Source organism: Salvelinus namaycush, chromosome 11, assembly GCF_016432855.1.
Source record: "Salvelinus namaycush isolate Seneca chromosome 11, SaNama_1.0, whole genome shotgun sequence".
Lineage (NCBI taxonomy): Eukaryota > Metazoa > Chordata > Actinopteri > Salmoniformes > Salmonidae > Salvelinus > Salvelinus namaycush.
Window position 1 is genome coordinate 23,410,175 of NC_052317.1, and position 27,124 is coordinate 23,437,298.

The window sequence follows — 27,124 nt, forward strand, 5'->3', positions numbered from 1 at the left end:
TTTTGCGACGCTCGCGGACGCGACGTGTCCGGTCTGGTCAGCATGTAAGGCACTGCATCCTTAGCGCCCCCACCCCTCTCCCCCCGCACAGTTGTGAGCTATAATTTATTTTTTACACAACAAACTCATGTCGGGAAAAGAAAAAGGTGAGACTAATCTACGCCTGTTCTGATAAAAACCTTAGGGCATATAGCCTTGGGGGATGCCTTGCTCGACCACTCCAGGCTTCCTTGTTCCTGGCCTTCCCCTTCCACCAATCCATTTGTTTTTTATGGACAGAAAAGAGCAGAAGCTCTGAGCTGTCAGGTCCATTGTCTATTGAGGCGTCACAACAGACACCCTAGTTCGTGTCCAGGCTGTTTCACAATCGGCCATGATTGGGAGTCCCACAATTGGCCCAGCGTCGTCCGGGTTTGGACGTCCATTGTAAATAAGAATGTGTTCTTAACTGGCTTGCCTAGTTAAAGGTTACACATTACATTCTTCAAAATTCACAAAAAGTGACGTTAGCTGATTTAGATTATCTCATAATATGAGCCTGTGTTCACAAACCTTATTTTCGGCGTTTATCCAAAAACCCTACAAAAACGCCATTAATTTCCCCCATAGGCTTTGTCCAACGAATGGCGTTATTCTGCCCTTGAGTTGCGTTCCCATGCAAAACTAGACAGATAGCTAACAACTAAGTCTTCAATAAAACTCCCAAGGCGTGACTTTTCTTGAATGAATATATTGAAAACGTTTATGTTGTAAAACTGCAAAATACAGAAAATAATATACTTTAGTATTCAATTCAGACCGACATACTGTAGCTGTACATTATACATTTGAAGTTGCATGAATAGAAAGCACGTGCTAAGGTACCATGCATCTGGCATGATGCCAAACCATATAGCTAATTGCTACTCATATGGTAATTGACTAACTCCTTTCATTACTCTAATAATGTACAACCATCTATGTAGAATAACAAAGCATATTACACTAGAATCGGTAACAAAACTACAGTATTGTATATTTTACAATTCGTTTGCATGACGCACGAGCAAAGTAATACAGCTAACGGCATACATGAAAAGCATTGCAATTTGTGTGAGTAAATGCAACCAACCAACATTGATATGTAAGAAACTCTATCAATAACAAGATTATCATCATTAGCTAAATGCTTGAATCGAACTTACAAACAAATATTTTCCAAGGCTGAAGCGTGACAAGAAATAACTACACTGAAAGACTTGCACCGTTGCGTTGTTTTTAGCTGCTTCTATGCGTGCAGAACGAATTCTCTACTTCCTGTTTGCGTACATTCTAAGTACCAGAAAGCTCCACTAGGGGGCAAATAACACCATGGAACACAATGAAAATCCATTTTAACCATTTGTAATAAAATAATATGTTACCTTCTAACAGGATGGCAGCACAGGCATAGTTAGTGCCTGTAAAAAGACGCCATTACCAATTCGCTATATAAATAGTAGCTTACATTTCCAATGCAGTGTTTTCTTCTCCTTTACAACCACTAGATGGCACATTTAGGTCATATTTAAATACTGTACGTTACAGGTTAGGCCTCCAAAATATGAACAAAATATACATGTCAAACTATTTAGTGTGTAACATTACTGTGCATATGGGATGGATGAGATAATTACAGAATGCTTGGTCTACTCTTTAAATGTATTTTTCACTTTGTCAGTAACCTATTGATTTTGATATACGGTATCAAAAAGGTTAAATAAGTTAATTCTAACATGTTTTTACGAGTCGTTTTGTGCAGTACATTGCTGTCTAGAGTCATACAATTGTAAATAAATTATATTTGTTGTCCTCTGTAATATTCAATAATAATAAAAATAATAATGTACAGTAATGTGTAAAGCTCCTCCCATGTGTAGTTTTTTTCCCTGTCGTGTTCAGTTGGAGAGGACGAGCGCTTGGTCGACATTTTAGCACTGCATCATCAAGACTGACGTGGGGACTACGTGGACAGAGGCTCGAGCCATCCACTCCTACCATAATTAGTGACGAGTCTGACTACGTAAAACTTTGGTAAGTTATTACACGGTAGACTAGTCGTGGGACTCGTTCTGAAGAAAAAAAAAAGTAGAGACAACAAAACAGAAAGATCACCGTTTACAATGACGCATGGACAAACTTCCAATTTGTCAGTCGAATCTACAGGCTAATGACAATGTTAGCTAAAGCTAGTTGCTAGCTCTGGTTACGTGGACAATCTCCTTCCTGTGTGTTAGCCAGCTGAACTACTTTATGCAAAGACACGAATGGAACAGTTTGCTCGCTTGCTAACTAACGTTAAACTGGCATAGACAGAGTGAATTGGCTTGCCAGCCAGCGTCCGTATTACTTTTAGAAAACTAGTAGCTGTCTGTTACTAGTTAACGTTAGTTACATGAGAAATAACGTTAGCTATCCACCTTTCGTGCTTTTAGATGTTAAGTCGCAGTTTCTCTCGAGCGTTTGTCTACAGCTGCATAAATTACGCTACTCCATTCGCGTTCAATTTTTGGAAAGGTTACGTTAGTTAGCCAGCTAACGAAAAAAATACCCTGTTAATAAATGTACCCAAAGTCTATCTTGTTTAGGTGCTGAATATGGCTACAAATTAACAATTTCAGAGTGACAGCTTCGAAACTCTGGACCCTCCCCTTTTGTATTCAGACAGGCATGCGGCTGTCTTTGCTACATGGGAGTTATTCCGGGGGGCACAGCTCTGACTGGAAAAATCTTTTGGAACGGTTATCCAACTCGGAATTCCAACTCGGAAACCCTGGTTTCTTTATAGCGCTCCGACCTGAGGATCACTGACTTCATGTTTTGAACTCGTTTTTTTCCCCCGAGTTCCCAGTTGACTTGAAAGCACCATTAAAAAATGGAAAGCAGGAACCAAGCAAACGCAACAATCAAGTTTCACACAATGTTTAATTGAATACATTAATTTTAATTAAATCAAACGTTTGAAATGTGTTTCATGTAATGCATTGTCACTGAAGGGGTTTGTTCTGTAGTGACAGTAGGCCACTTGTAACTTAATCAAAAGCCCTCGAATTGATGGCATTTGTTCTCCAACATGCAAAGACACTAGTCATTCCTTGCATTTCTTTAAAGTGTGTCCCAGTTTAATCAATATGTTTACAGCACAGGAGGACCCTAACACAATACTTTAACTAATGGGCTCCCAAGTGGCGTAGGGATCTGAGTTACTGCATCTCAGTGCAAAAAGCGTCACTACAAACCCTTGTTCGATTCCAGGCTGTATCACAACTGGCCGTGATTGGGAGTCCCATAGGGCGGCGCACAATTGACCCAGCGTCGTCTGGGTTAGGTTTTGACCGGGGTAGGCCGTCATCTTAAATAAAAATGTGTTTTTAACTGACTTGCCTAGTTAAATAAAACAAATGTGCTAACAGTTATTTTACATATTCTTATTCATTCCTTTACACTTGTGTGTGTATAAGGTAGTTGTGAAATTGTTAGATTACTTGTTAGATATTACTGCATGGTCGGAACTAGAAGCACAAGCATTTTGCTACACTCGCATTAACATCTGCTAACCATGTGTATGTGACCAATAAAATTTGATTTGATTTTGATGGCAGCCCAATCAACCAGCACTGTTTTTGAGTAATCAGGCAGTTGTTCCGTACAAATGACAACATTAATTGCTTTAATCTAATGATATAATATTGAAATAGTCTTAGACTTACATTTCCCAAAGGGAGCATAATTTGTTCTTATCTAATCATCTATTAGGGTAGCTTTTTGTGCACTTTTTCAGCAGCCATGGCATCACCCAGGTGGGTGCTACATGTTTTGGCAATGTTCCAAACCAACTCATTACAGACTCCCATTCTTAATGATGTCTCTGCGCAATCGAAAAGTGCTTTTTTGGGTTGATTCGATTACAAAAAAAATCATCACGGTTTTCGGTTTTGATTAAAAAAATTATGTGGATTGAATGCTGTAACAACTCAGAATAAAACCAATTAATAAAAGTTCCATGATGGGAAAGGGGGATACCTAGTCAGTTGTACAACTGAATGCCTTCAACTGAAATGTGTCTTCCGTATTTAACCCAATCCCTCTGAATCAGAGAGGCGCGGGGGGCTGCCTTCATCAACATTCACGTGTTCGGCGCACGGGGAACAGTGGGTTAACTGAGTTGCTAAGGGGCAGAACGACAGGTTTTTACCTTGTCAGCTCGGGGATTCGATCCAACAACCTTTGTAGTGACTGTCCAATACTGCTTATCACTTATTAACTATTTTAATCACTTTACTTTAATAAAATGTTTCAGTTGTGTATATCACATTTGTTTTATTTCATTCCAAGTTATCATCTCTATAGAGCTGCTGCCTATGAATCACTGTTTTAGTAGTTCTTCAAAGTAAATAAGGCATACTTTTATGACTGCTGAATACCAACTATCAATCACTTAGATCATGTACACTGCTCAAAAAAATAAAGGGAACACTTAAACAACACAATGTAACTCCAAGTCAATCACACTTCTGTGAAATCAAACTGTCCACTTAGGAAGCAACACTGATTGACAATAAATTGCACATGCTGTTGTGCAAATGGAATAGACAAAAGGTGGAAATTATAGGCAATTAGCAAGATTTGTGGCCTCCTGGAGGTAATTTTGCAGGGCTCTGGCAGTGCTACTCCTTGCACAAAGGCAGAGGTAGCGGTCCTGCTGCTGGGTTGTTGCCCTCCTACGGCCTCCTCCACGTCTCCTGATGTACTGGCCTGTCTCCTGGTAGCGCCTCCATGCTCTGGACACTACGCTGACAGACACAGCAAACCTTCTTGCCACAGCTCGCATTGATGTGCCATCCTGGATGAGCTGCACTACCTGAGCCACTTGTGTGGGTTGTAGACTCCGTCTCATGCTACCACTAGAGTGAGAGCACCGCCAGCATTCAAAAGTGACCAAAACATCAGCCAGGAAGCATAGGAACTGAGAAGTGGTCTGTGGTCACCACCTGCAGAATCACTCCTTTATTGGGGGTGTCTTGCTAATTGCCTATAATTTCCACCTTTTGTCTATTCCATTTGCACAACAGCATGTGCAATTTATTGTCAATCAGTGTTGCTTCCTAAGTGGACAGTTTGATTTCACAGAAGTGTGATTGACTTGGAGTTACATTGTGTTGTTTAAGTGTTCCCTTTATTTTTTTGAGCAGTGTATTTTTAAGGTAAAGATACCTTGCGAAGCAACTGCTTTCTATCCCTCTCGATCGCACATTCTCTCTCCCTGTCTGCTCCACAGACTGGACAAGTAGGCGGGCGAACAATGGATTATGGTCATTGTAGTTAATTACCATGTTTTCTGCACTCAACTATTTGGAATATTGGCCTGTTGGAGACTACAACTCTTTACTACATCGCACAGTTCAGGCTTGATCTGATTATCTCTAAAGAAACTGTGCACCGAGCGCACAGATAAAAAAAAAAAATGGAATTAAAGTAATTGAACCTACATTGCTCAATTAGTTGTTTAAAAACAGAAAAATAACCAACATTTCGGTTAATTGCTCAGTACTACCCTGCACTCAATTTTAGATTTGTTTTCCACTGTCCCATTAATCCATATTTACATATTTTTGTTGTAGTTTTATTCATTTTTTTCATTCAAATATGGATTCATGGCACAGTGGATTTTTTTATTAAGTGCAAACACATAATTTAGAATGAGATTTTGATGTAATATGAGTTGGTGTGGAGTGTTTTCTTATATGCTTTATTGCTTTATAGTCAATTGCAAGTGATCACTCAGAAAAATGTGACAGCCAATTTCCTTTGTAATGATACAAAATATAAAAAATTATGGTTTGGGGGATCAACTACAAGCTACAGGAAGAGTGAAAATAAGGATACATGAAAAAAATTGTGAACTTCCCCTTCAATTGTGCTCAATTTCCTGACATTTCCAGTCCGATGACCATGGACACAGCGGTTGCGTCATCACAGCAGGATGGAAGTGTTGATTACTCTCTGTCTGATGAAGAACCAAGTCAGAGCGAATCCAACTCACCGACTGCTGTACTTACTCAGGTAGCACCTTTTGTGTAGTGTGTGTTGTTGCCATCATCACTCATCATCACTCTTATATTCAGAGATGCATCAGGGTCTAAAGCCTGGTCCCAGATCTGTTGGTGCTCTTGCCAACTCTGTTTCTCATTGTCAAGCCAAACAACAATAAATGACAAGGAGTTGGCATGATGGCACAAACAAGCTAATTTAGACACACTGATGCTGGAGTATCCTTTTCTCAAATATTGTTAATGGGTAGTAAAACAATTCAACGTCTCTTGTTTTTCTCCAGGTTTCCGGAACAGGAGACTCCGCTGGCATGACAGTGGTGCAGTTACCTGTTGAGCAGACAGTTCAGGTCCAGGCTGTCATCCAGGCTCCTCAGGCCTCTGTCATCCAGTCACCACAGATGCAGACTGTACAGGTAGCTACTAGAGCTCCATCCCTTCCTTATACCCTCAGGTTGCGTCCCAACTTGCACCACTTTGCCTATAGTTCACTACTTTTGAAAGTAGTGGTCTATAGGTGTCATTGGGGATGCGCTCGTCTTGGCTCAATACAGTAATTCAGTAGTTCGTTTTTTCCCCATAGAACAATTCCAGAATGGTTTTGGGGACTTGTAGCTGTAGTTTGTTAACCTGAGTGCCAGTCTGTTTGTCCCATCATGCCAAATTCTTGTCACTCTTTGTCATGTCGTTGATAATGACAGCAATGGAGTTAGGAAGAGCACAGACATATCTGGGGCCAGGCTAGTAGTTTCTGATGTTGTGTATCAGTGACCCCAAGGATGTAACAAAGGGTATCTTCACATCTACAGGTGTGGGTGTTCTGGCTCTAATGCAGCACTCTCTCTTAATTGGCCTTGTCTGAGAAATGGGATCTGTGATTTAAGCTAATCACTTTGACCTTCATGTGCCGGATGTTGTATTGTGTCTGGCAGTCTCTTAGAAAACACGCTGTCTGATTGCATTAGACAAATCAGCACGTCACGCTCATTTTCCTTTTTTTTGTAAATCACACTCCCCAACAAAGAATGAGTCACAAATGGCACTCTATTCCCTATAGTGCACTACCTTTGACTAGAGCCATGTGAATAGGGCAATAGGGTGTTATTTGGGACACAACCTGAGATTTATACTGTTTGGGAATGACTTTTATTTTTCAGTATTCAGTAAGGTGTTTTAAAATGGAGGGAGGTGGCCCTACACAGGGACCGTGTCTATGCATTACTTTCAGACTTGTTTTTGCTCCAGATCACCTCTATAGCTGGGCTTGAAGGTGGGGAGTCGGCAGTCACAGACACACAGAAAAGAAGAGAGATTCTCTCAAGACGCCCATCTTATCGGTAGGCAGACATGAAAACATTGCAAATATAAAAATTGTATGTGTCCCAAAGGACACCTTATTCCCTATGTAGTGTATTACTTTTGACCAGAGACCTATGGGCCCTGGTTAAAAGTAGTGCACTATAAATGGAACAGGGTGTAAGTTTATATATTTGGGGCAGCACGTAGTGTAGCGGTTAGGGGTGTTGGGCCAGTAACCAAAAGGTCACTGGTTCGAATACCCGATCCGACTAGGTAAAAAATATGTCTGTGCTCTTGAACAAGGCACTTAACCCTAAGAGGATTTGAAAAAAGGAATACATTTTAGAATAAGGCTGTAATGTAACAAAATGTGGAGAAAGTCAAGGGGTCTGAATAATTTCCGAAGGCACTGTATAACCATTGACATTTCAAAGCAATCCAAGCAGAGTAGTTCATTACGTGCTTTCCTCTTTCCTTCAGAAAAATCCTCAATGAACTATCAACGGATTCCTCCTCAATTCCAAGAATTGAGGAGGAGAAACCTGAAGATGAGGTTCCACCCTCCAGTGTCTCTTCAGTTCAAGTTCCAACTTCAATCTATCAGACCAGCTGTGGCCAATACAGTGAGTTTCATTAGGCTCTGGTCAAAAGTGGTGCACTATACAAGGAATAGGTTGCCATAGTTGGGACGCAACTATGGTGTAAATGTTGACGTGCACTCACTATTGTGACATTTAAGTTCCATATCCACTTTGTGTTATTGATAAGAGATCTTAAACTGAGTATTCATTGTGGAGGCTAAATTCTCCATGTTACAGTAGTGCATCAATAAGCCAGTCACCCAACCTTACCATCCATAAAGTACAGTACTTTTTTATATTTGAAGAAAACATCTAATCTAATAGATCGAAAGGTGCTGCTTAGAAACGGCTGATAACAGTAATGAGCTATTTGTCGCCGTGGTCAAAAATGCAGAACTGCATGCGACTTTTGTCCCTCGTTGACAAAATAAACTCCCACACCGTTTTACTTCTGCACATTGATTATTCATGTTTTGGTCAGAGACCTTTTTTAGATTCACACTAACATCCACATATACCTCTGAGTAACCCTTCTAAAAACGTGTGTCCCTCAGTTGCCATCACCCAGGGGGGAGCCATCCAGATAGCCAGCCCAGGCAGTGAGGGCCTCCAGGGTGTACAGTCGCTGGCCATGTCCAACTCTGGTACCCAGATCCTGCAGTACGCAGCCCAGGCAGGGGACTCTGGACAGCAGTTATTCTCTGTGCAAGGTGGCCAGGTGGTGATACAAGGTAAGAACTGTACTGAACCCTTTACACTCGTGGGAATTGGCTTATGTGGATACGTCTAAATTAAACTGTTTCTTACAGAGGAAATATGAAAAGCATATACATACGCGTGGTAGCAATTTAAAGGGAACAGTTTGGAGATTATGGGAAAATTATTAGACCAAAGTTGAGGACACAACAGTTCACCTGACACAAGACTGAATCCAAACATTACAATGTTAATTTTATGTGCATTTTACGTTTACTGTACTTTTCACCATATTTGTTGATAACGAAATCTGAAAATACTGTGGATACATTCAGTAACATGATAAGAATATTCCTGGAACATGTTGGGTAGGTGTAACATAAGGGTTTGAGTGAGAGGACTAACTGGTGTCTCCAATGGGACACACATCTCTCCAAAGTGCACAGTTCCTAAGTAATTTCAATGTACTTTTATGACTCAAAGAAGTCTTCAACACTAAGGTACTTTTTGGAGCTCTTTTAGCTGTGCTGTTGAGAGACTAGAGCAAGCACACTTGTAGTTGTTTTGTTTGGACCACAACCCTGCATCCCCACTATCACACAATTACTGTCGTTGTTTACTCAATCCAAAAACACAATCTGGGTCAGGTAGGAATTATTTAAAATTGTTCTATTGCCAACATGGCTAGCTAAATTATCAAATAAATCTTAGTGTTAGGCTTTCACAAGGCAATTCAGAGAAACGGATCGTTATTTTGGTGTGCATAGAACGGAGTCATGAGTGCATTCAGGTGTGCATTCCGCAGTGAATTCTCTTCACAACAGACAAACAGGCTCATTCTGTTCAGAACAACCCAGGGTTTGACGCCATGTCATCTTGTAACTGTACATCAAACATAGTGATCATAAACATTAATACTGTACATGACATGAGTTTTATGATATGGAAATGTGAAATGCACATTTGGACTCACAGTGTTTGGCTTGCTTGTATGACATCAAAGTGGTATTTATTATAATCCTCAATGTCTCATCTTCCAAAATACATCGAGCCCTTTTCATTTACAGGATTTCCCTCACTCAGACAACCCAAAATCTGCAGAAGTTGCCCAATTAGCAGGAGGGATGGGGGCAACTTCTTGTCTCTCAAGTTCAGAACGGCTGTCAGTCAAAACCCATACAGCACTGTGAAGCACAGAGCCTGAGCTCTGATGTCATACATAGTATGTTACTGTACAGCCACTGCGTTTCAATTTAGGCACTAATCAGTGCCCAAATTTGCCTTTTCAACCCGAACACGGGTATGAGTGTAAAGGGCTACATGAACTCCAATCTCTTTATGTCCCAAATGGCATGCTGTTCCCTAAATCAGGATGTTTTTATTTTATTGTCCAGTGTTGGTGATCATGTGCCCACTGGAGCCGCTTCTTCTTGTTTTTAGCTGCAATAGCAGCTGCAATAGCCCATCCGTGACAAGGACCGACTAGTTGTCCGAGATGCTGTTCTGCACACCACTGTTGTACTGCGGCGTTATTTGTCTGTTTGTGTCACTTCTGTTAGCTTGCATGATTCTTGCCAATCTACCGTGACCTCTCTCGTCAACGAGCTGTTTTCGCCCACAGGACTGCCGCTGACTGGATGTTTTTTGTTTGTCGCACCGTTCGCGGAAAACCCTCAACACTGTTGTGCGTGAAAAGCACTAGGACGGCAGCCGTTTCTGAGATACTGGATCCGCCTTACCTGGCACCGATGATCATACCACGCTCAAAGTCGCTTAGGTCACTCATTTTGCCCATTCTAACATTCAATCGAACAGTAACTGAATGCCTCAATGCCTGTCTGAATGATTTTATAGAAAGCCACGGCCACGTGACTCACTGTCTGTAGGAGCGATCCATTTTCGTGAACGGGGTTGTTTACCTAAAAAACTGGCCGGTGAATGTATATCTCTCATGCGTGGGAATACTTTGGAACAGATTTCCAAAATTAAAGTAACTTGAAGCTGATTTGCTGGTGTTTTCAGTCTTATGTCCAGCAACTAAATGTTTTTTTATTAAAATATCAATTTTTTAAAAAGGCTCAGAACTTAGGGGGCCAAATAAAATCACCTGAAAGCCAAATTCGGCCTGCGGGCCCCCAGTTTGGGAACACTGCCCTATATAATGCAATACTTTTGACCAGGACCCATGGGTAATAGGGTTCACATTTTGGACGCAATCTGAACTTTCTGTCCTTAGGCTTCCTAGTTATTTCATTAGATTACATTGAAATAGTGTGATTCATTAAGTCATGGGTTTGCATTCATTTAGCAGAAGAACAGAAGAAGGCTCTCTAAGTGGCTGGAGCATGACTAGTTTTTCTCAAAGAAATGTCAAGCATGGTTGGTTGACCCTGTAATGTTACTTACAGTACCATGCAACCAGTGTCATGATTTAACAATAGAGTATACACTACCGTTCAAAAGTTTGGGGTCACTTAGAAATGTCCTTGTTTTTGAAAGAAAAGCAAATATGTCTGTCCATTTAAAAGGCCAGTATCCCGGAGTCGCCTCTTCACTGTTGACACTGAGACTGGTGTTTTGCGGGTACTATTTGATGAAGCTGCCAGTTGAGGACTTGTGAGGTGTCTGTTTCTCAAACTAGACACTCTAATGTACTTGTCCTCTTGCTCAGTTGTGCACCAGGGCCTCCCACTCCTCTTTATATTCTGGTTAGAGCCATTTTGCGCTGTTCTGTGAAGGGAGTAGTACACAGCGTTGTACGAGATCTTCAGTGTTTTGGCAATTTCTCGCATGGAATAGCCTTCATTTCTCAGAACAAGAATAGACTGACGAGTTTCGGAAGAAAGTTCTTTGTTTCTGGCCATTTTGAGCCTGTTATCGAACCCACAAATGCTGATGCTCCAGATACTCAGCTAGTCTAAAAAGGCCAGTTTTATTGCTTCTTTAATTAGCACAACAGTTTTCAGCTATGCTAACATAATTGCAAAAGGGTTTTATAATGATCAATTAGCCTTTTTAAAATGATAAACTTGGATTAGCTAACACAACGTGCCATTGGAACACAGGAGTGATGTTTGCTGATAATGGGCCTCTGTACGCCTATGTAGATATTCCATAAAAAATCTGCCGTTTCCAGCTACAATAGTCATTTAAAACATTAACAATGTCTGCACTGTATTTCTGATCAATTTGATATTATATTAATGGACGAAAAATTTGCTTTTCTTTCAAAAACAAGGACATTTTTAAGTGACCCCAAACTTTTGAATGGTAGTGTATATGAATGGTTTTAGATTAGTTTATCAGAGCATTGTAATGGTTTCCCTTAAATGTTAGTTTCCCTGTATTTCAATGGTACTTCTTTACAGCTGGACTTATTTTCCAGAGAAACGGATGAAAAACCTTAAATCATATAATCCTAACCAGTAGTAAAAGCCAATCCCCAGGGACTGCTTCAATCAGGGTGCTCACATTAGTACTACTACTGCTGTTATTTGGGCACACTAACCTCCTGGTTGATCTCCATTGCCTAGTTGCGTCATAGGGTCTAAAAATATCCAGCTAGCCCTCCCTGCGTCTTTCCCTCCCTCCCCCCTGCCTCACTGCATTGTGTTGCTCCACTTTAGGATTTGATCCAGGAGGAGAGCAGGGGGAGGGGCCTAGAGGCGGAATGTCTTATTGACTTCAGCAGGGCCAGTGATGTCATTGTGATGTCAATGTCCCTAATTGTAATTTTGTGCAAAGTTGATGGGTGACCCCTCCATGTAGAGAGCAGGCAGAGCGAGACACACACAGGCAGATAGAAAGACACAGTCTGATAAAGACAGAAAAAGAGTCTGGTTCTGTGGAGCCTATGTTAGAGTAGAATATATGGCTGTTACTGGAGATGAGACTGAATCAGGTATGTAACTGTCGTTTTTAAGTTTTTCTTTTGTAAGTGTTTCTCAGACTTAGATTTTCATAGAAAATGAAATGTTGCATGCTGGCAGTAATTGAAAATGTATAGCTGCATTGTTGTACAATTCAGATAGATATCAATCTATCTGCATCGTCTATATTTCGACGGCTAAATACATCATTTTTATACATTTTGTTTTTGTGAGGAATGACTTTAAAGTTGGGTTGGTTAAATATCTTTACAGAACTTTTAAGCATTGATAAAAACGTGTATGTAGTCTACCAAAGGTGCCAGTTCGCTTGGAGTCTTCAGAGTATTTTCTCAAGATACTGAGTGTTTTTAAGGGAACAGAGGAAACCAATAGCAAACTGAGACGTGCACTGACTGAGGGTTAATAGCTAGCTACCACAGAGGCATCTTGCCCACAGTTCTTTCTGAGACTTGAATACCTTGCAAGAGTACTGTATAATTACCATTCAACATTCCTGTAGTGAAAAGCTAGACATGACTGTTGACCAGTGGCGTGCCGTGGGCCTGGGGCCTGGGCCTTCAGTGAGGTACTACACAGTCCCACCCGAATTAATCCACCTCTAATTACCATCATTATGATGCCATGGCTCTAGACACTATACATTTAGACAGAAACGCAGTATGAGTCTTTTCAATATTTCCCTTCACCTTTTCATTGTGCAGCTCCGTTGCCCTGCGCGTTTGTTCGTTGAGCTGTAGATCCACTCCAGTGTCCCCAAAAGTTTTCAAAAGCACCATTGCTTGTAAGTGCCCAGCCGTACTTTGGTGTCTCGTTGCTGCCTTGGTTAGACAACTCAAGTTTGCAAAGCCAGTGTGGCTCCAAACACCAAATCGATCACTTGCAAATAATAGGCATTCCCAGCAGTACAGTTTGCAGTGCTTCTCGGAGCCTGTGAGCCATTGATAGCGCTCGTAGTTCGGCGTCGGGCGACCTCTCCTTACAATGTCTAACTTTTCTTGAAAAGTTCGTCTTGAGAATGGCGTTATAATTATATCCTCGACCAAATCGATATCTTCTCCTCCTTCCGCCATTGTGGGTTGAAAAAACAGCTTAGTAGTACGCGAATTAATTCGTTTATCAAATTCAGTTTCCTAGATCTGCATAGACCTGCCCATAGGACCTGCCTCTCAATATTGGTAATCCAATCAAAAGACGTGCACGCACTACGCCTGCTAGCTGGCTCCTGTGTAACACTGGAGCCAGCCAGCAGGCGTACAATAGCCAACTCTAAAGCTGATTGGTTGACACAAAATTTTCATTTCCATTCACTATAAGCTATAAGCGCCCGCACTGTTGATTCTGAAGGCCTGAGGGCAGATTTTAGACCCCTGGCAACACATGATGGCTGAATATGATTGGATAAAAGATCTAACATAAAGACCAGCCCTCCAAATCTCAACCTGGGGCTGGAAGCAGTGCAACCAAGAGGAAAGCTATGAAATGAAGAGTATAACTCTTACTCTGGGGAATAATTTAATACATATTTGTGGGAAAATATATTTAAAAAAAAAAAATTATATTCTGATGATGTTTAGGCCAGCAGAGAAGGCCTTGCTGGCCCTGACGGCCCACCACTGCTGTTGACCGAACAAGGCGGTAAGTGTTTGGTTAGCTTGCTCAATCCGCCGGTACCGGTCTGCCTGCCCCCTGAAATGCTCAAACAGAATGCTTCTCTGGATCAGCGAGGGAGAGGGGTGGTGGATGTGTGTTGACGTCAATCCGGTTTCCTGGAAGCAGATCTGGGCAGGGAAATGAAAATGCGTGGAGTGAGACCCAGATTGACGTCAGCAGGGAGTCATGCTGTGATTAGGCTACAGACAGAACAGAGCCCTCTGAGAGCAATGAGCACAGCGTAGGCGTTGCCAGTTTTAGTAATCCACTCAGATGACGACAGAGAGAGAAGAGCTCACTCATGCGTTAAAACACTAGTGCAGTGGTAGCATTTGGGCTATTATCAAGTCATAAATGTTACCAGAAAATGTTGTTTTTTTTGTGAAAGCATAGTTGTTTTGTATAAGTGTTTGTTCTTGCCATATGTGCCTTCAGAAAGTATTCATACCCCTTGATTTATTCCACGTTGTTATACAGCCTGAATTCAAAATGGATAAAAAATAAAAAAAAATCACCAATCTACACACAATATCCAATGACAAAGTGAAAACATGTTTTTAGACATTTTTACAAATGTATTGAAAATGAAATACTGAAATGTCTCATTTACATAAGTATTCACACGCCTGAGTCAGTACATGTTAGAATCACCTTATTCTTTTAAACAATTCTTCAAGCTCTGTCAAGTTGTTTGTTGATTTTTCCAGATGATAATCAAAATTTAAAACTGTAATTAGGCCTATCAGGAACATTCAATGTTGTCTTGGTAAGCATCTCCATTGTTTTAGGCTATTGTCCTGCTGAAAGGTGAATTTGTCTCCCAGTGTCTGTTGGAAAGTAAACTGAACCAGGTTTTCCTCTAGGATTTTTCCTGTGCTTAGCTCTATTCTGTGTCTTTTTATCCTCCAAAAATCCCTAGTCTATGACAGCACCCATAACATGGTGCAGCCACCTCCATGCTTGAAAATATGAATCAAATCAAATCAAATTTTATTTGTCACATACACATGGTTAGCAGATGTTAATGCGAGTGTAGCAAAATGCTTGTGCTTCTAGTTCCGACAATGCAGTAATAACCAATGAGTAATCTAACCTAACAATTCCACAACTACTACCTTATACACACAAGTGTAAAGGGATAAAGAATATGTACATAAAGATATATGAATGAGTGATGGTACAGAACGGCATAGGCAAGATGCAGTAGATGGTATAGAGTACAGTATATACATATGAGATGAGTAATGTAGGGTATATAAACATAAAGTGGCATAGTTTAAAGTGGCTAGTGATACATGTATTACATAAAGATGGCAAGATGCAGTAGATGATATAGAGTACAGTATATACATATACATATGAGATGAGTAATGTAGGGTATGTAAACATTATATTAAGTGGCATTGTTTAAAGTGGCTAGTGATACATTTTTACATAAATTTCCATCAATTCCCATTATTAAAGTGGCTGGAGTTGAGTCAGTATGTTGGCAGCGGCCACTAAATGTTAGTGGTGGCTGTTTAACAGTCTGATGGCCTTGAGATAGAAGCTGTTTTTCAGTCTCTCGGTCCCTGCTTTGATGCACCTGTACTGACCTCGCATTCTGGATGATAGCGGGGTGAACAGGCAGTTGCTCGGGTGGTTGTTGTCCTTGATGATCTTTATGGCCTTCCTGTGACATCGGGTGGTGTAGGTGTCCTGGAGGGAAGGTAGTTTGCCCCCGGTGATGCGTTGTGCAGACCTCACTACCCTCTGGAGAGCCTTACGGTTGTGGGCGGAGCAGTTGCCGTACCAGGCGGTAATACAGCCCGACAGGATGCTCTCGATTGTGCATCTGTAGAAGTTTGTGAGTGCTTTTGGTGACAAGCCGAATTTCTTCAGCCTCCTGAGGTTGAAGTGGCGCTGCTGCGCCTTCTTCACAACGCTGTCTGTGTGGGTGGACCAATTCAGTTTGTCCGTGATGTGTACACCGAGGAACTTAAAACTTACTACCCTCTCCACTACTGTCCCGTCTGCTGTTTCCTGAAGTCCACAATCATCTCATTTGTTTTGTTGACGTTGAGTGTGAGGTTATTTTCCGGACACCACACTCCGAGGGCCCTCACCTCCTCCCTGTAGGCCGTCTCGTCGTTGTTGGTAATCAAGCCTACCACTGTAGTGTCGTCCGCAAACTTGATGATTGAGTTGGAGGCGTGCATGGCCACGCAGTCGTGGGTGAACAGGGAGTACAGGAGAGGGCTCAGAACGCATCCTTGTGGGGCCCCAGTGTTGAGGATCAGCGGGGTGGAGATGTTGTTACCTACCCTCACCACCTGGGGGCGGCCCGTCAGGAAGTCCAGTACCCAGTTGCACAGGGCGGGGTCGAGACCCAGGGTCTCGAGCTTGATGACGAGTTTGGAGGGTACTATGGTGTTAAATGCTGAGCTGTAGTCGATGAACAGCATTCTCACATAGGTATTCCTCTTGTCCAGATGGGTTAGGGCAGTGTGCAGTGTGGTTGTGATTGCGTCGTCTGTGGACCTATTGGGTCGGTAAGCAAATTGGAGTGGGTCTAGGGTGTCAGGTAGGGTGGAGGCGATATGGTCCTTGACTAGTCTCTCAAAGCACTTCATGATGACGGAAGTGAGTGCTACGGGGCGGTAGTCGTTTAGCTCAGTTACCTTAGCTTTCTTGGGAACAGGAACAATGGTGGCCCTCTTGAAGCATGTGGGAACAGCAGACTGGGATAAGGATTGATTGAATATGTCCGTAAACACACCAGCCAGCTGGTCTGCGCATGCTCTGAGGACGCGGCTGGGAATGCCGTCTGGGCCTGCAGCCTTGCGAGGGTTAACACGTTTAAATGTTTTACTCACCTCGGTTGCAGTGAAGGAGAGCCCGCAGGTTTTGGTAGCGGGCCGTGTCAGTGGCACTGTATTGTCCTCAAAGCGAGCAAAAAAGTTGTTTAGTCTGTCTGGGAGCAAGACATCGGCGTCCACGACAGGGATGGTTTTCTTTTTGTAATCTGTGATTGACTGTAGACCCTGCCACATACCTCTTGTGTCTGAGCTGTGGAATTGCGACTCTACTTTGTCTCTATACTGGCACTTAGCTTGTTTGATTGCCTTGCGGAGGGAATAGCTACACTGTTTGTATTCGGTCATGTTTCCGGTCACCTTGCCCTGGTTAACCTTTTATGGCTGCAGCCCGGTGTCGGTACACTTATGACAACAGCCAGCTCAAGTGCAGGGCGCGAAATTCAAAAGATATTTTTTAGAAATATTTAACTTTCACACATTAACAAGTCCAATACAGCAAATGAAAGATACACATCTTGTGAATCCAGCCAACATGTCCGATTTTTAAAATGTTTTACAGCGAAAACACCACGTATATTTATGTTAGCTCACCACCAAATACAAAAAAAGCACAGACATTTTTCACAGCACAGGTAGCTTGCACAAAACCAACCTAACTAACCAAGAACCAACCAAACTAACCAAGAAACAACTTCATCAGATGACAGTCTTATAACAAGTTATACAATAAATCTATGTTTTGTTCGAAAAATGTGCATTTGAGGTATAAATCATAGTTTTACATTGCAGCTACAATCGGAAATAGCACCGAAGCAGCTAGAACAATTACAGAGACCAAATTGAAATACCTAAATACTCATCATAAAACATTTATGAAAAATACATGGTGTACAGCAAATTAAAGACAAACATCTTGTGAGGTCCCGTGTGGCTCAGTTGGTAGAGCATGGCGCTTGCAACGCCAGGGTTGTGGGTTCGATTCCCACGGGGGGCCAGTACAAAAAAAGTATGAATGTATGTACTTGTAAGTCGCTCTGGATAAGAGCGTCTGCTAAATGACTTAAATGTAAATGTGAATCCAGCCAATATTTCCGATTCTTTAAGTGTTTTACAGCGAAAACACAATATAGCATTATATTAGCTTACCACAATAGCCAAAAACACAACAGCATTGATTCAAGCCAACAGTAGTGATAACGAATAAACCAGCAAAAGATATAAATTTTTTCACTAACCTTCTCAAAAATCATCAGATGACAGTCCTATAACATCATATTACACAATACATATATTGTTTGTTCGAAAATGTGCATACTTAGCGGCACAAATCGTGGTTATACAATGTGAATACTAGGCAAAATGCAATAACAATGTCCGGAGAAATCTTGGAGAGGCACCTAATCTAATCAATAACTAATCATAAACGTTACTAAAAAATACATGTTGGACAGCAAATTAAAGATAGCTTAGTTCTTAATGCAATCGCCGTGTTAGAATTCTAAAAATAACTTCATTACGACATCCAGCTTACGTTATTGCGAGAGAGCGCCCAAAATCTGGGCGCAAACTAATAGTACACATGTTCGACAGATATATGAAATAACATCATAAATGGGTCCTACTTTTGATGATCTTCCATCAGAATGTTGTACAAGGGGTCCTTTGTCCAGAACAATCGTTGTTTGGTTTTAGAACGGCCTTTTTCCCTCTCGATTTAGCAAGCACACTAGCCAAGTGGCGCGAAGCTTTCCATCGTCAACAAACTCAGAGAACGGAACACGGCAAAACTCCCGAAAAAATTTCAATAATCTGATTAAACTATATTGAAAAAACATACTTTACGATGATATTGTCACATTTATCAAATAAAATCAAAGCCGGAGATAGCAGCCGTCTATAACGACAGCTTTTCAGAAGGCAATCCCAGGTTCCTCCTCGCGTCTTCCTGAAAACAGGAAATTGGTGTCACGTCATGCCAAGAGCTCTTATTCGACCTCAGTTCAAACTATACACTCCATTTCTTCTCTCACTGCCTATTGACATCTAGTGGAAGGCGTATGAAGTGCATGTATAGTCATAAATCTCAAGCAAAATGATAGGGAGGGCCTGGAACAGAGCCTCGATTTGAGATTTTTCACTTTCTGACAGGAAGTTTGCTGCAAAATGAGTTCTGTTTTACTCACAGATATAATTCAAACGGTTTTAGAAACTTGAGAGTGTTTTCTATCCAATAGTAATAATAATATGCATATTGTACGAGCAAGAATTGAGCACGAGGCCGTTTGAAATGGGCACCTTTCATCCAAGTTACTCAATACTGCCCCTGCAGTCCAAAGAAGTTAAAAGCAGTGGTTCGCGCTTTCAGTTTCACGCGAATGCTGCCATCAATCCACGGTTTCTGGTTTGGGAATGTTTTAATCGTTGCTGTGGGTATTACGTCGCCGATGCACTTTCTAATGAACTCGCTCACCGAATCAGCGTATTCGTCAATGTTGTTGTTGGACGCAATGCGGAACATATCCCAATCCACGTGATCGAAGCAGTCTTGAAGCGTGGAATCAGATTGGTCGGACCAGCGTTGAACAGACCTGAGCGCTGGAGCTTCTTGTTTTAGTGTCTGTTTGTAGGCTGGAAGCAACAAAATGGAGTCGTGGTCAGCTTTTCCGAAAGGAGGGCGGGGGAGGGCCTTATATGCGTCGCGGAAGTTAGAATAACAATGATCCAGGGTTTTACCAGCCCTGGTAGCACAACCGATATGCTGATAGAATTTAGGGAGTTTTGTTTTCAGATTAGTCTTGTTAAAATCCCCAGCTACGATGAATGCAGCCTCAGGGTGTGTGGTTTCCAGTTTACATAGAGTCAGATAAAGTTCGTTCAGGGCCATCGATGTGTCTGCTTGGGGGGGAATATATACGGCTGTGATTTATAATCGAAGAGAATTCCCTTGGTAGATAATGCGGTCGACATTTGATTGTGAGGATTTCTAAGTCAGGTGAACAGAATGACTTGAGTTCCTGTATGTTGTTATGATCACACCACGTCTCGTTAATCATAAGGCATACCCCCCCGCCCCTCTTCTTACCAGAAAGATGTTTGCGACTCCGTTAGCGTCTCTCGAGTGAGCCATGTTTCCGTGAAGTAAAGAACGTTACAGTCTCTGATGTCTCTCTGGAATGCTACCCTTGCTCGGATTTCATCAACCTTGTCAAGAGACTGGACATTGGCGAGTAGTATGCTAGGGAGTGGAGCGCGATGTGCCCGTCTCCAAAGCCTGACCAGAAGACCGCTTCGTTTGCCCCTTTTACGGCGTCGTTGTTTAGGGTCGCCGGCTGGGATCAGATCCATTGTACTGGGTGGAAGGCAAAACACAGGATCCGCTTCGGGAGAGTCATATTCCTGGTCGTAATGATAGTGAGTTGACGTTGCTCTTATATTCAGTAGTTCCTCCCGACTGTATGTAATGAAACCTAAGATTACCTGGGGTACCAATGTAAGAAATAACACGTAAAAAAACAAAATACTGCATAGTTTCCTAGGAACGCGAAGCGAGGCGGCCATCTCTGTCGGCGCCGGAAGAGAGTGGTACTCTGTGTGTGTTGTGTTGGATTTCCCCCAAACATAACACTTTGTATTCAGGTCAAAGTTCATTTCTTTGCCACATTTTTTGCAGTTTTACTTTAGTGCCTTGCAAACAGGATTATTGTTTTGGAATATGTTTATTCTGTACAGGCTTCCTTCTTTTCACATATCAGCTATTAAACTGTGTAACTGTTTTAAAGTCACCATTGGCCTCATGGTGAAATCCCTGAGTGGTTTCCTTCCTCTCCTGCAATTGAATTAGAAAGGACACCTGTCTCTTTGTAGTGACTGGGTGTATTGATACACCATCCAAAGTGTAATTAATAACTCACCATGCTCAAAGGGATATTCGATGTCTGCTTTTTGCTATTTTTACCCATCTACCAATAGGTGCCGTTCTTTGCGAGGCATTGGAAAAACCTCCCTGGTCTTTGTGGTTGAATCTGTTTGAAATGTACTGCTCGACTGAGGGACCTTACAATTATCTTTATGTGGAATACAGAGATGAGGTAGTCATTCAAAAATCATGTTAAACACTATTATTGCACACAGAGTGAGTCCATGCAACTTATGTGACTTGTTAAGAACATTTTTATGCCTGAACTTATTTAGTTTTGCCATAACAAAGGGGTTGAATACTTATTGACTCAAGACATTTCAGCTTTTAGTTTTTTAGTTTTTTTGCCCTTTTTCTCCCCAATTTCGTGATACCCAATTGGTAGTTACAGTCTTGTCCCATCGCTGCAACCCCTACGGACTCGGGAGGGACGACGGTTGAGAGCCATGCGTCCTCCGAAACACGACCCTGCCAAGCCGCACTGCTTCTTGAAACACTGCTCGCTTAACTCGGAAGACAGCCACACCAATGTGTCGGAGGAAACACCAACCGAAGTCAGCTTGCAGGTGCCCAGCCCGCCACAGGGAGTCGCTAGAGCGCGATGGGACAAGGAAATCCTGGCCGGCCAAACCTTCCCCTAACCCAGACAACGCTGGGCCAATTGTGCACCGCCTCATGGGTCTCCCAGTCACGGCAGGCTGTGGCACAGCCTGGGATCGAACATGGGTCTGTAGTGACGCCTCAAGCACTGCGACGCATTTGTAAATATTTTTGAAAACATAATTACACTTTGACATTATGGGGTATTATGTATAGGCCAGTGACACAAAATCTATATTTAATCAATTTTAAATCGGGCTGTAACACAAAATGTGGAAAAAGTCAAGGGTTCTGAATACTTTCTGAAGGCACTGTAAGCATGATGATAGTTTGTGACAAACATCTTTAGTTTTTTCTCTCCTGTAGTTACTTTGCAGTTACTAATTAGAAGAGATTAGAAAGGTATTTATCAAAATACCAGCGATCGGATGAGAATCTCAATTTCTAAACCGAGGAGCACATTGGAAATAAGTGTATTTTACGCTTTTATGTGTTATCCTCAGATTTAAAATATAAATATATGTATTTTATTTTAAAAAATGTGCCAAAACAGGTCAGAAATGTACAGTACCAGTCAAGACACACCTACTCATTCCAGGGTTTTTCTTTATTTTCTACATTGTAGAATAATAGTGAAGACATCAAAACTATGAAATAACACATATGGAATGATGTAGTAACCAAAAAAGTGTACAACATATCAAAATATATTTTATATTTGAGGTTCTTCAAAGTAGCCACCCTTTGCCTTGATGACTTTTGAATGGTACGGTAGATTGGGAAATAGATTAGAGGTATACAGTATAGAAAGTGAGTCGGGGAATGGGGGATCAAACTGCTCTCTAGGGGCATATGTGGTTCAGGGGCGGCAGCACTACCACTAGACTACCCCCTGGCAACCTCTGGGATTTCTTTGTACTTTGAAATTGTTTTTTAATTAATCATCACCAAATAATGTAGGCTGCTATCAGTGAGGCTGTCTCTTCTTTCACTTTTGATGGCAGTTATCCACCCAGTAACCAGATAATGACAATTATCTTCACATAATTGTAGTAATTAATCCCCCCCACCGTCGCCTATAAAGCTAATATCCTCTCTATTCTTTAATGTCAATGTGCACGTTGATAATCTGATAAAGACAAGAACACTGGTTACATAAGCTGCTTGTTCAGAGGTTTTTTATGACATCAACCAATCAGTGAAATGGTTTTTAATTGAGTTAGGCCTACTGTGTTGGGCAAGGTGATTGTCTATCAATCCTGGTTGTTGGTGTTAAGTCACAGGCCATTGGTTAATCTTTTTACAGAGGGGTCAAAGGTGAGGGTTCCTGGCTCTCGTCATGGATCACGCTCTGAATGCATCCCAAATGGCACCATATTCCTTTTTATATTGCACTACTTTTGACCAGGGCCCAGAGGGAATAGGGTGCCATTTGAGATGAATTCTCACACTCTCCCAGTCCAGATTTGACAGAACTACTCAGAACTACTCCCTAATTTGGCAGCTGTGCTGTGATCTTAAATCTGTCTGTAGAAAAATAACAATTTAAATTAGGTTTGTTTTGCTTAGTTCACTTGTGTCTGTTGGAATCTGGGCTTGTCTGGTCGTTTTAATAGAAAGAGTGGTCAGTTGTTTTTTTTGCCGTTAAAAGTATTCCCATCTACTTTATTTGTATTTTGTGTTTGTCTAATTTACAGTTGCCTATCCTGTAAATAGATAGAAGATGATGAGTAATCTTTGTGATTGAAGGACTTGAGTTAAAAAATACAGTACTTGATTTTCAACCAGCAAGCTAAATACAGGTGGTCATTACAAGTGAGAATTTGTATTCTGATGTCCTGTCTGTCTCTCTGTGCAAGGGATGAACTTGATTTAAGTAAATTACTATCAAAACTAACCCTGATGTTCTGTCTGTGTTTTCTAGCTGCCACTGGAGATATGCCAGCGTACCAGCTGCGTTCGCCCACCTCGGGCCTGCCCCAGGGCCTGGTGATGGCTGCGTCCCCAGGCTCCATGTCCATGCACAGCCCCCCGGTGCACACTGAGGAGGTCACACGCAAGAGGGAGGTCCGCCTCATGAAGAACAGGTGAGACAGACGCAGTTGGCGTCCCAAATGGCACCCTGTTCCCTTTTATAGTGCACTACATTTGACCAGAGGCCCTGATCAAAAGTAGTACACTATAGAGAGTAGGGTGCCTTTTGGGACACAGACACAGAGTTTACTTGAATGGCTCTGAATTTGGGTAACAACTAAGAAAGGGGAATAGATTTCAAAATCATTCATACTCATCTTTCGGTTTCCTCCCTTTCCTGTAGATTTTTAAAGCACCCTTTTGATAATTGGTTAGCTATAAAGGTTGAGTGGATGTTATGTGAATCGTCTGAGGTGTATTTGTTCACTTTTGATTGGTGCTAAGTGCTGGAATTTCTCCCACTGACCATCTCTTTTCCCCTGTCTTCTCTAGGGAGGCTGCACGGGAGTGCCGCAGGAAAAAGAAAGAGTATGTCCGGTGTCTGGAGAACCGCGTGGGCGTGCTGGAAAATCAAAACAAGACCCTCATCGAGGAACTCCGAGCATTAAAGGACATTTACTGCCACAAGAACGAGTAGCTCAGGAGCTGTACTCAGCCTTGTGCCAGGAGAGAGATCCTACTAAAAAGGCTCATATAGTTCCGTTTACAGACTGACTGCTCTAAAAGACTGGAACAAAAACTACTTTCACTGTCTACTCTGCTTTTTCAGGCCCAGTCACTTTGATACTGCATCAGAGGTTGTCAGGCGGCCATAGGCTTGTGCTCTCTGGGCACAAGTCAAGTCTTGGTCTGGCCCAGGGCCCCTGTCTGTCCTCACTCGTGCGCTTGCAAGTGAATACACAAGTGTCGCCCAGACGCGTTTTGCTTTTGCTATTTTCAGGGAGGCAACCAATGAGAAGCCAGCCTGCAGAGGAAAAGGAAGTACATGTGCTTCCTGAAGGCACACAGCTCACCACCACTGACTCACCACAGTGGAGAAGCTAAAACTAAAGACCTGCGATAGAGCCTCATTATCAGCCAGCAAGTTTGTGCAAGCAGACTCACCAGCAAGCCAACCTACCTTAGCCTAAGTGCCAGTCTGTTTATGCTATCATGCCAACTCCTTGTTTGGCTTGACAATGAAACCAATCAAGTTGGCAAGAGCACCAATAGATCTAGGATCAGGCTAAACCTACCCATCTTTACTTTTCACTGCTAGCTAGAGTTGTTCTTATATTACTATACTTCTCTTCTCACCTTGGCTGTTGTCAACATTCCTTTGTGAAATGAGATTAACCCCTTCTTTCAGGACGAAGTGTGACGAGTAAATACACTTTCTGCATCATTGAAGTTTTGGGATGCTGTATTTGGCCATTTGAGTCAATTCAAAAATGTTTATGACTTAAAAACGGTTGCATTGGACCTTTATCTCCATAGCAACTAATTCCTGGGTTACAATGAAGTACCTTACTATGATTGTTTTCAATTAAAGTGGTCAAAAATAAACCAAAATTTGCTTCTTAGCAAAGAGCTATTTCTCAAGCAAGAATTTAGCTTGGGCTGTCTGGGAGTGGTCTGAGCTGTTATTGGCGAGGTTTGGAACGCTCTTTCTTACAGGTCTATTAACTAATTTACCGCCTGGTGATGTCACCAGGCAGACCAAAACACCATCCTACCAAAACAGGCTGAAATTACAGATGGTCTTTTCAAACAGCTCTTCCACTAAAAGGGCATTATCGTCATTTTTTTACAATTTCACAGTATTATTCCAACCTCATAGTTTTGAAATGATTTTAAAACACAGGCAAATCTAGTTTTTGACCGCACTGGGCCTTTTAATGTGTTACTTGAATTAATGTGTAAGACCCAGTGTCAAGGATGTCAAGCATTAAACATTTTATGGCAATTTAGCTAGCTAGCTTGCTGTTGCTAGCTTATTTGTCCTGGGATATAAACATTGGGTTGTTATTTTACCTGAAATGCTGAAAGGTCCTCTTTACCTGAAAGGTCCTCTACTCTGACAATTTAATCCACAGATAAAACGGTAACCAAATTTGTTTCTCCTCATCTCTCCTCCTTCCTTCAGGCTTCTTTTTCTTCTTTAGACTTCATGTGGAAGTTGGAAACCAACATTACAGCATTACTACAACCGTGTGGAGTGTGGACCTCAGTTCATCTTTCAATCACCCACATGGGTATATGCTCCTAAAATCCAATGAGGAGATTTGAGAGGCAGGACTTGCAGCGCGTTGAGTGTCACAAATAGAACCACGTTCTCTTTTAGCGCCCGGCTACGCAGCCGCTCGCTAACGCGCGCAATGATTGAATAACATGTATGTGTACATTTATTTTGCATCACACGCGATGCGAGCGGTGTGGTCAGCATGTATGCCTTTTACTTGGTGTGCTCTTTTCAAATGGCACAGTTCAATTAAAAAAATTAACATGACATGCCCCTCAGAGGAATTTAAATTAAATAATTATATATTTATAGCCATCTGAGGAATCTTATCTCACCAAGACCATGTTGAAATGACTACTGCTATGCTACTCTTTCAAAATGGCTACATTTTCCGTTTACTGAATGGCTCACCAATCGTTCTCCACTTTGTCTGTCTTGGAACATTACTGTGCCAGTATATTGTACACATGTTTAAAAAATATATATATATATTACAACCACGGAAAGTACTGATGAACTAATGCTTGGGTATTTTGACTGTCTTTATAAAAAAATGTATGTGAATTACTTGCTAATAACAGGTAGGATGTGTCGCAAATGGCTCCCTTTATAGAGCACTACTTTTAACCAGTCTTATGGGCCCTGGTCAAAACTAGTGCACTAAATAAGGAATAGTGTGCCATTTGGGACATGCATAGAGTTCATGACTGCTCTGTTTAAAGGGTATTGCTAATGAATGTCCATGAGAGCAGACTTGACTGATGAAGTAGCTTAATTTTCTTTCCTCACACCAGTTCTGCTTGCTGATTTTGCACCCTCCCGCTTGCTTTGAATTTTGAGGTAATCTTTCTTTCTGTTTACATGTATATGTCCTTTGTATGTTGTCATGCCAGTGGTTATACATTTCAGGTGAGATATCAAATAAGATGAAAAAGAAAATTGATCTCAGTAAATGTTGTTGGATAGAATTGAAGAGTATGTCAAACAGGTTAGCTCTTAACCAGTTGTACAGCGCGTGTTGATCCCTGCTATGTTTGAAAGATTTTTTATTTTTTTTTAAATACTATTTCTAATAAAATTTCCTAAAGTTCATACCAGAGTATGAATTTGCAGTGAAAATGTTTGTAAGATTCATAGTCAGAAAACTATACACTATATGGATTGAAGTCTGTTCCACACAATGCCTTTGGGCTTACCACTGAAATCAGCCTGGTCTCAAAGACGTAACATAGTAAATGTAAATTGGAGACTCAAATTATTATCATACACTACATGACCAGAATTAAACTCAGCAAAAAAAGAAATGTCCTCTCACTGTCAACTGCGTTTATTTTCAGCAAACTTAACGTGTAAATATTTGTATGAACATAAGATTCAACAACTGAGACATAAACTGAACAAGTTCCACAGACATGTGACTAACAGAAATGG

General features: G+C 41.6%; 1 protein-coding gene across 4 annotated transcripts; it reads left to right on the forward strand.

Moving 5' to 3' along the window:
- Window positions 1-1,923: 1,923 nt before the first annotated feature.
- Window positions 1,924-26,796, forward strand: LOC120055930 (cAMP-responsive element modulator-like). Of its 4 annotated transcripts, XM_039003991.1 has the most exons (8): window positions 1,924-2,052; window positions 5,961-6,081; window positions 6,353-6,484; window positions 7,314-7,405; window positions 7,848-7,990; window positions 8,503-8,679; window positions 23,423-23,585; window positions 23,965-26,796. In XM_039003991.1, the coding sequence occupies exons 2-8, from the start codon at window positions 5,965-5,967 to the stop codon at window positions 24,107-24,109; spliced, it is 969 nt and encodes a 322-aa protein (XP_038859919.1). In that variant the 5' UTR covers window positions 1,924-2,052; window positions 5,961-5,964; the 3' UTR covers window positions 24,110-26,796. The 4 variants fall into 4 exon arrangements, with proteins under 4 accessions (XP_038859919.1, XP_038859920.1, XP_038859921.1 ...); XM_039003992.1 differs by lacking the exon at window positions 5,961-6,081 and having other exon boundaries at window positions 1,940-2,052; XM_039003993.1 differs by lacking the exons at window positions 1,924-2,052; window positions 5,961-6,081; window positions 7,314-7,405 and having other exon boundaries at window positions 6,376-6,484.
- Window positions 26,797-27,124: the final 328 nt, after the last annotated feature.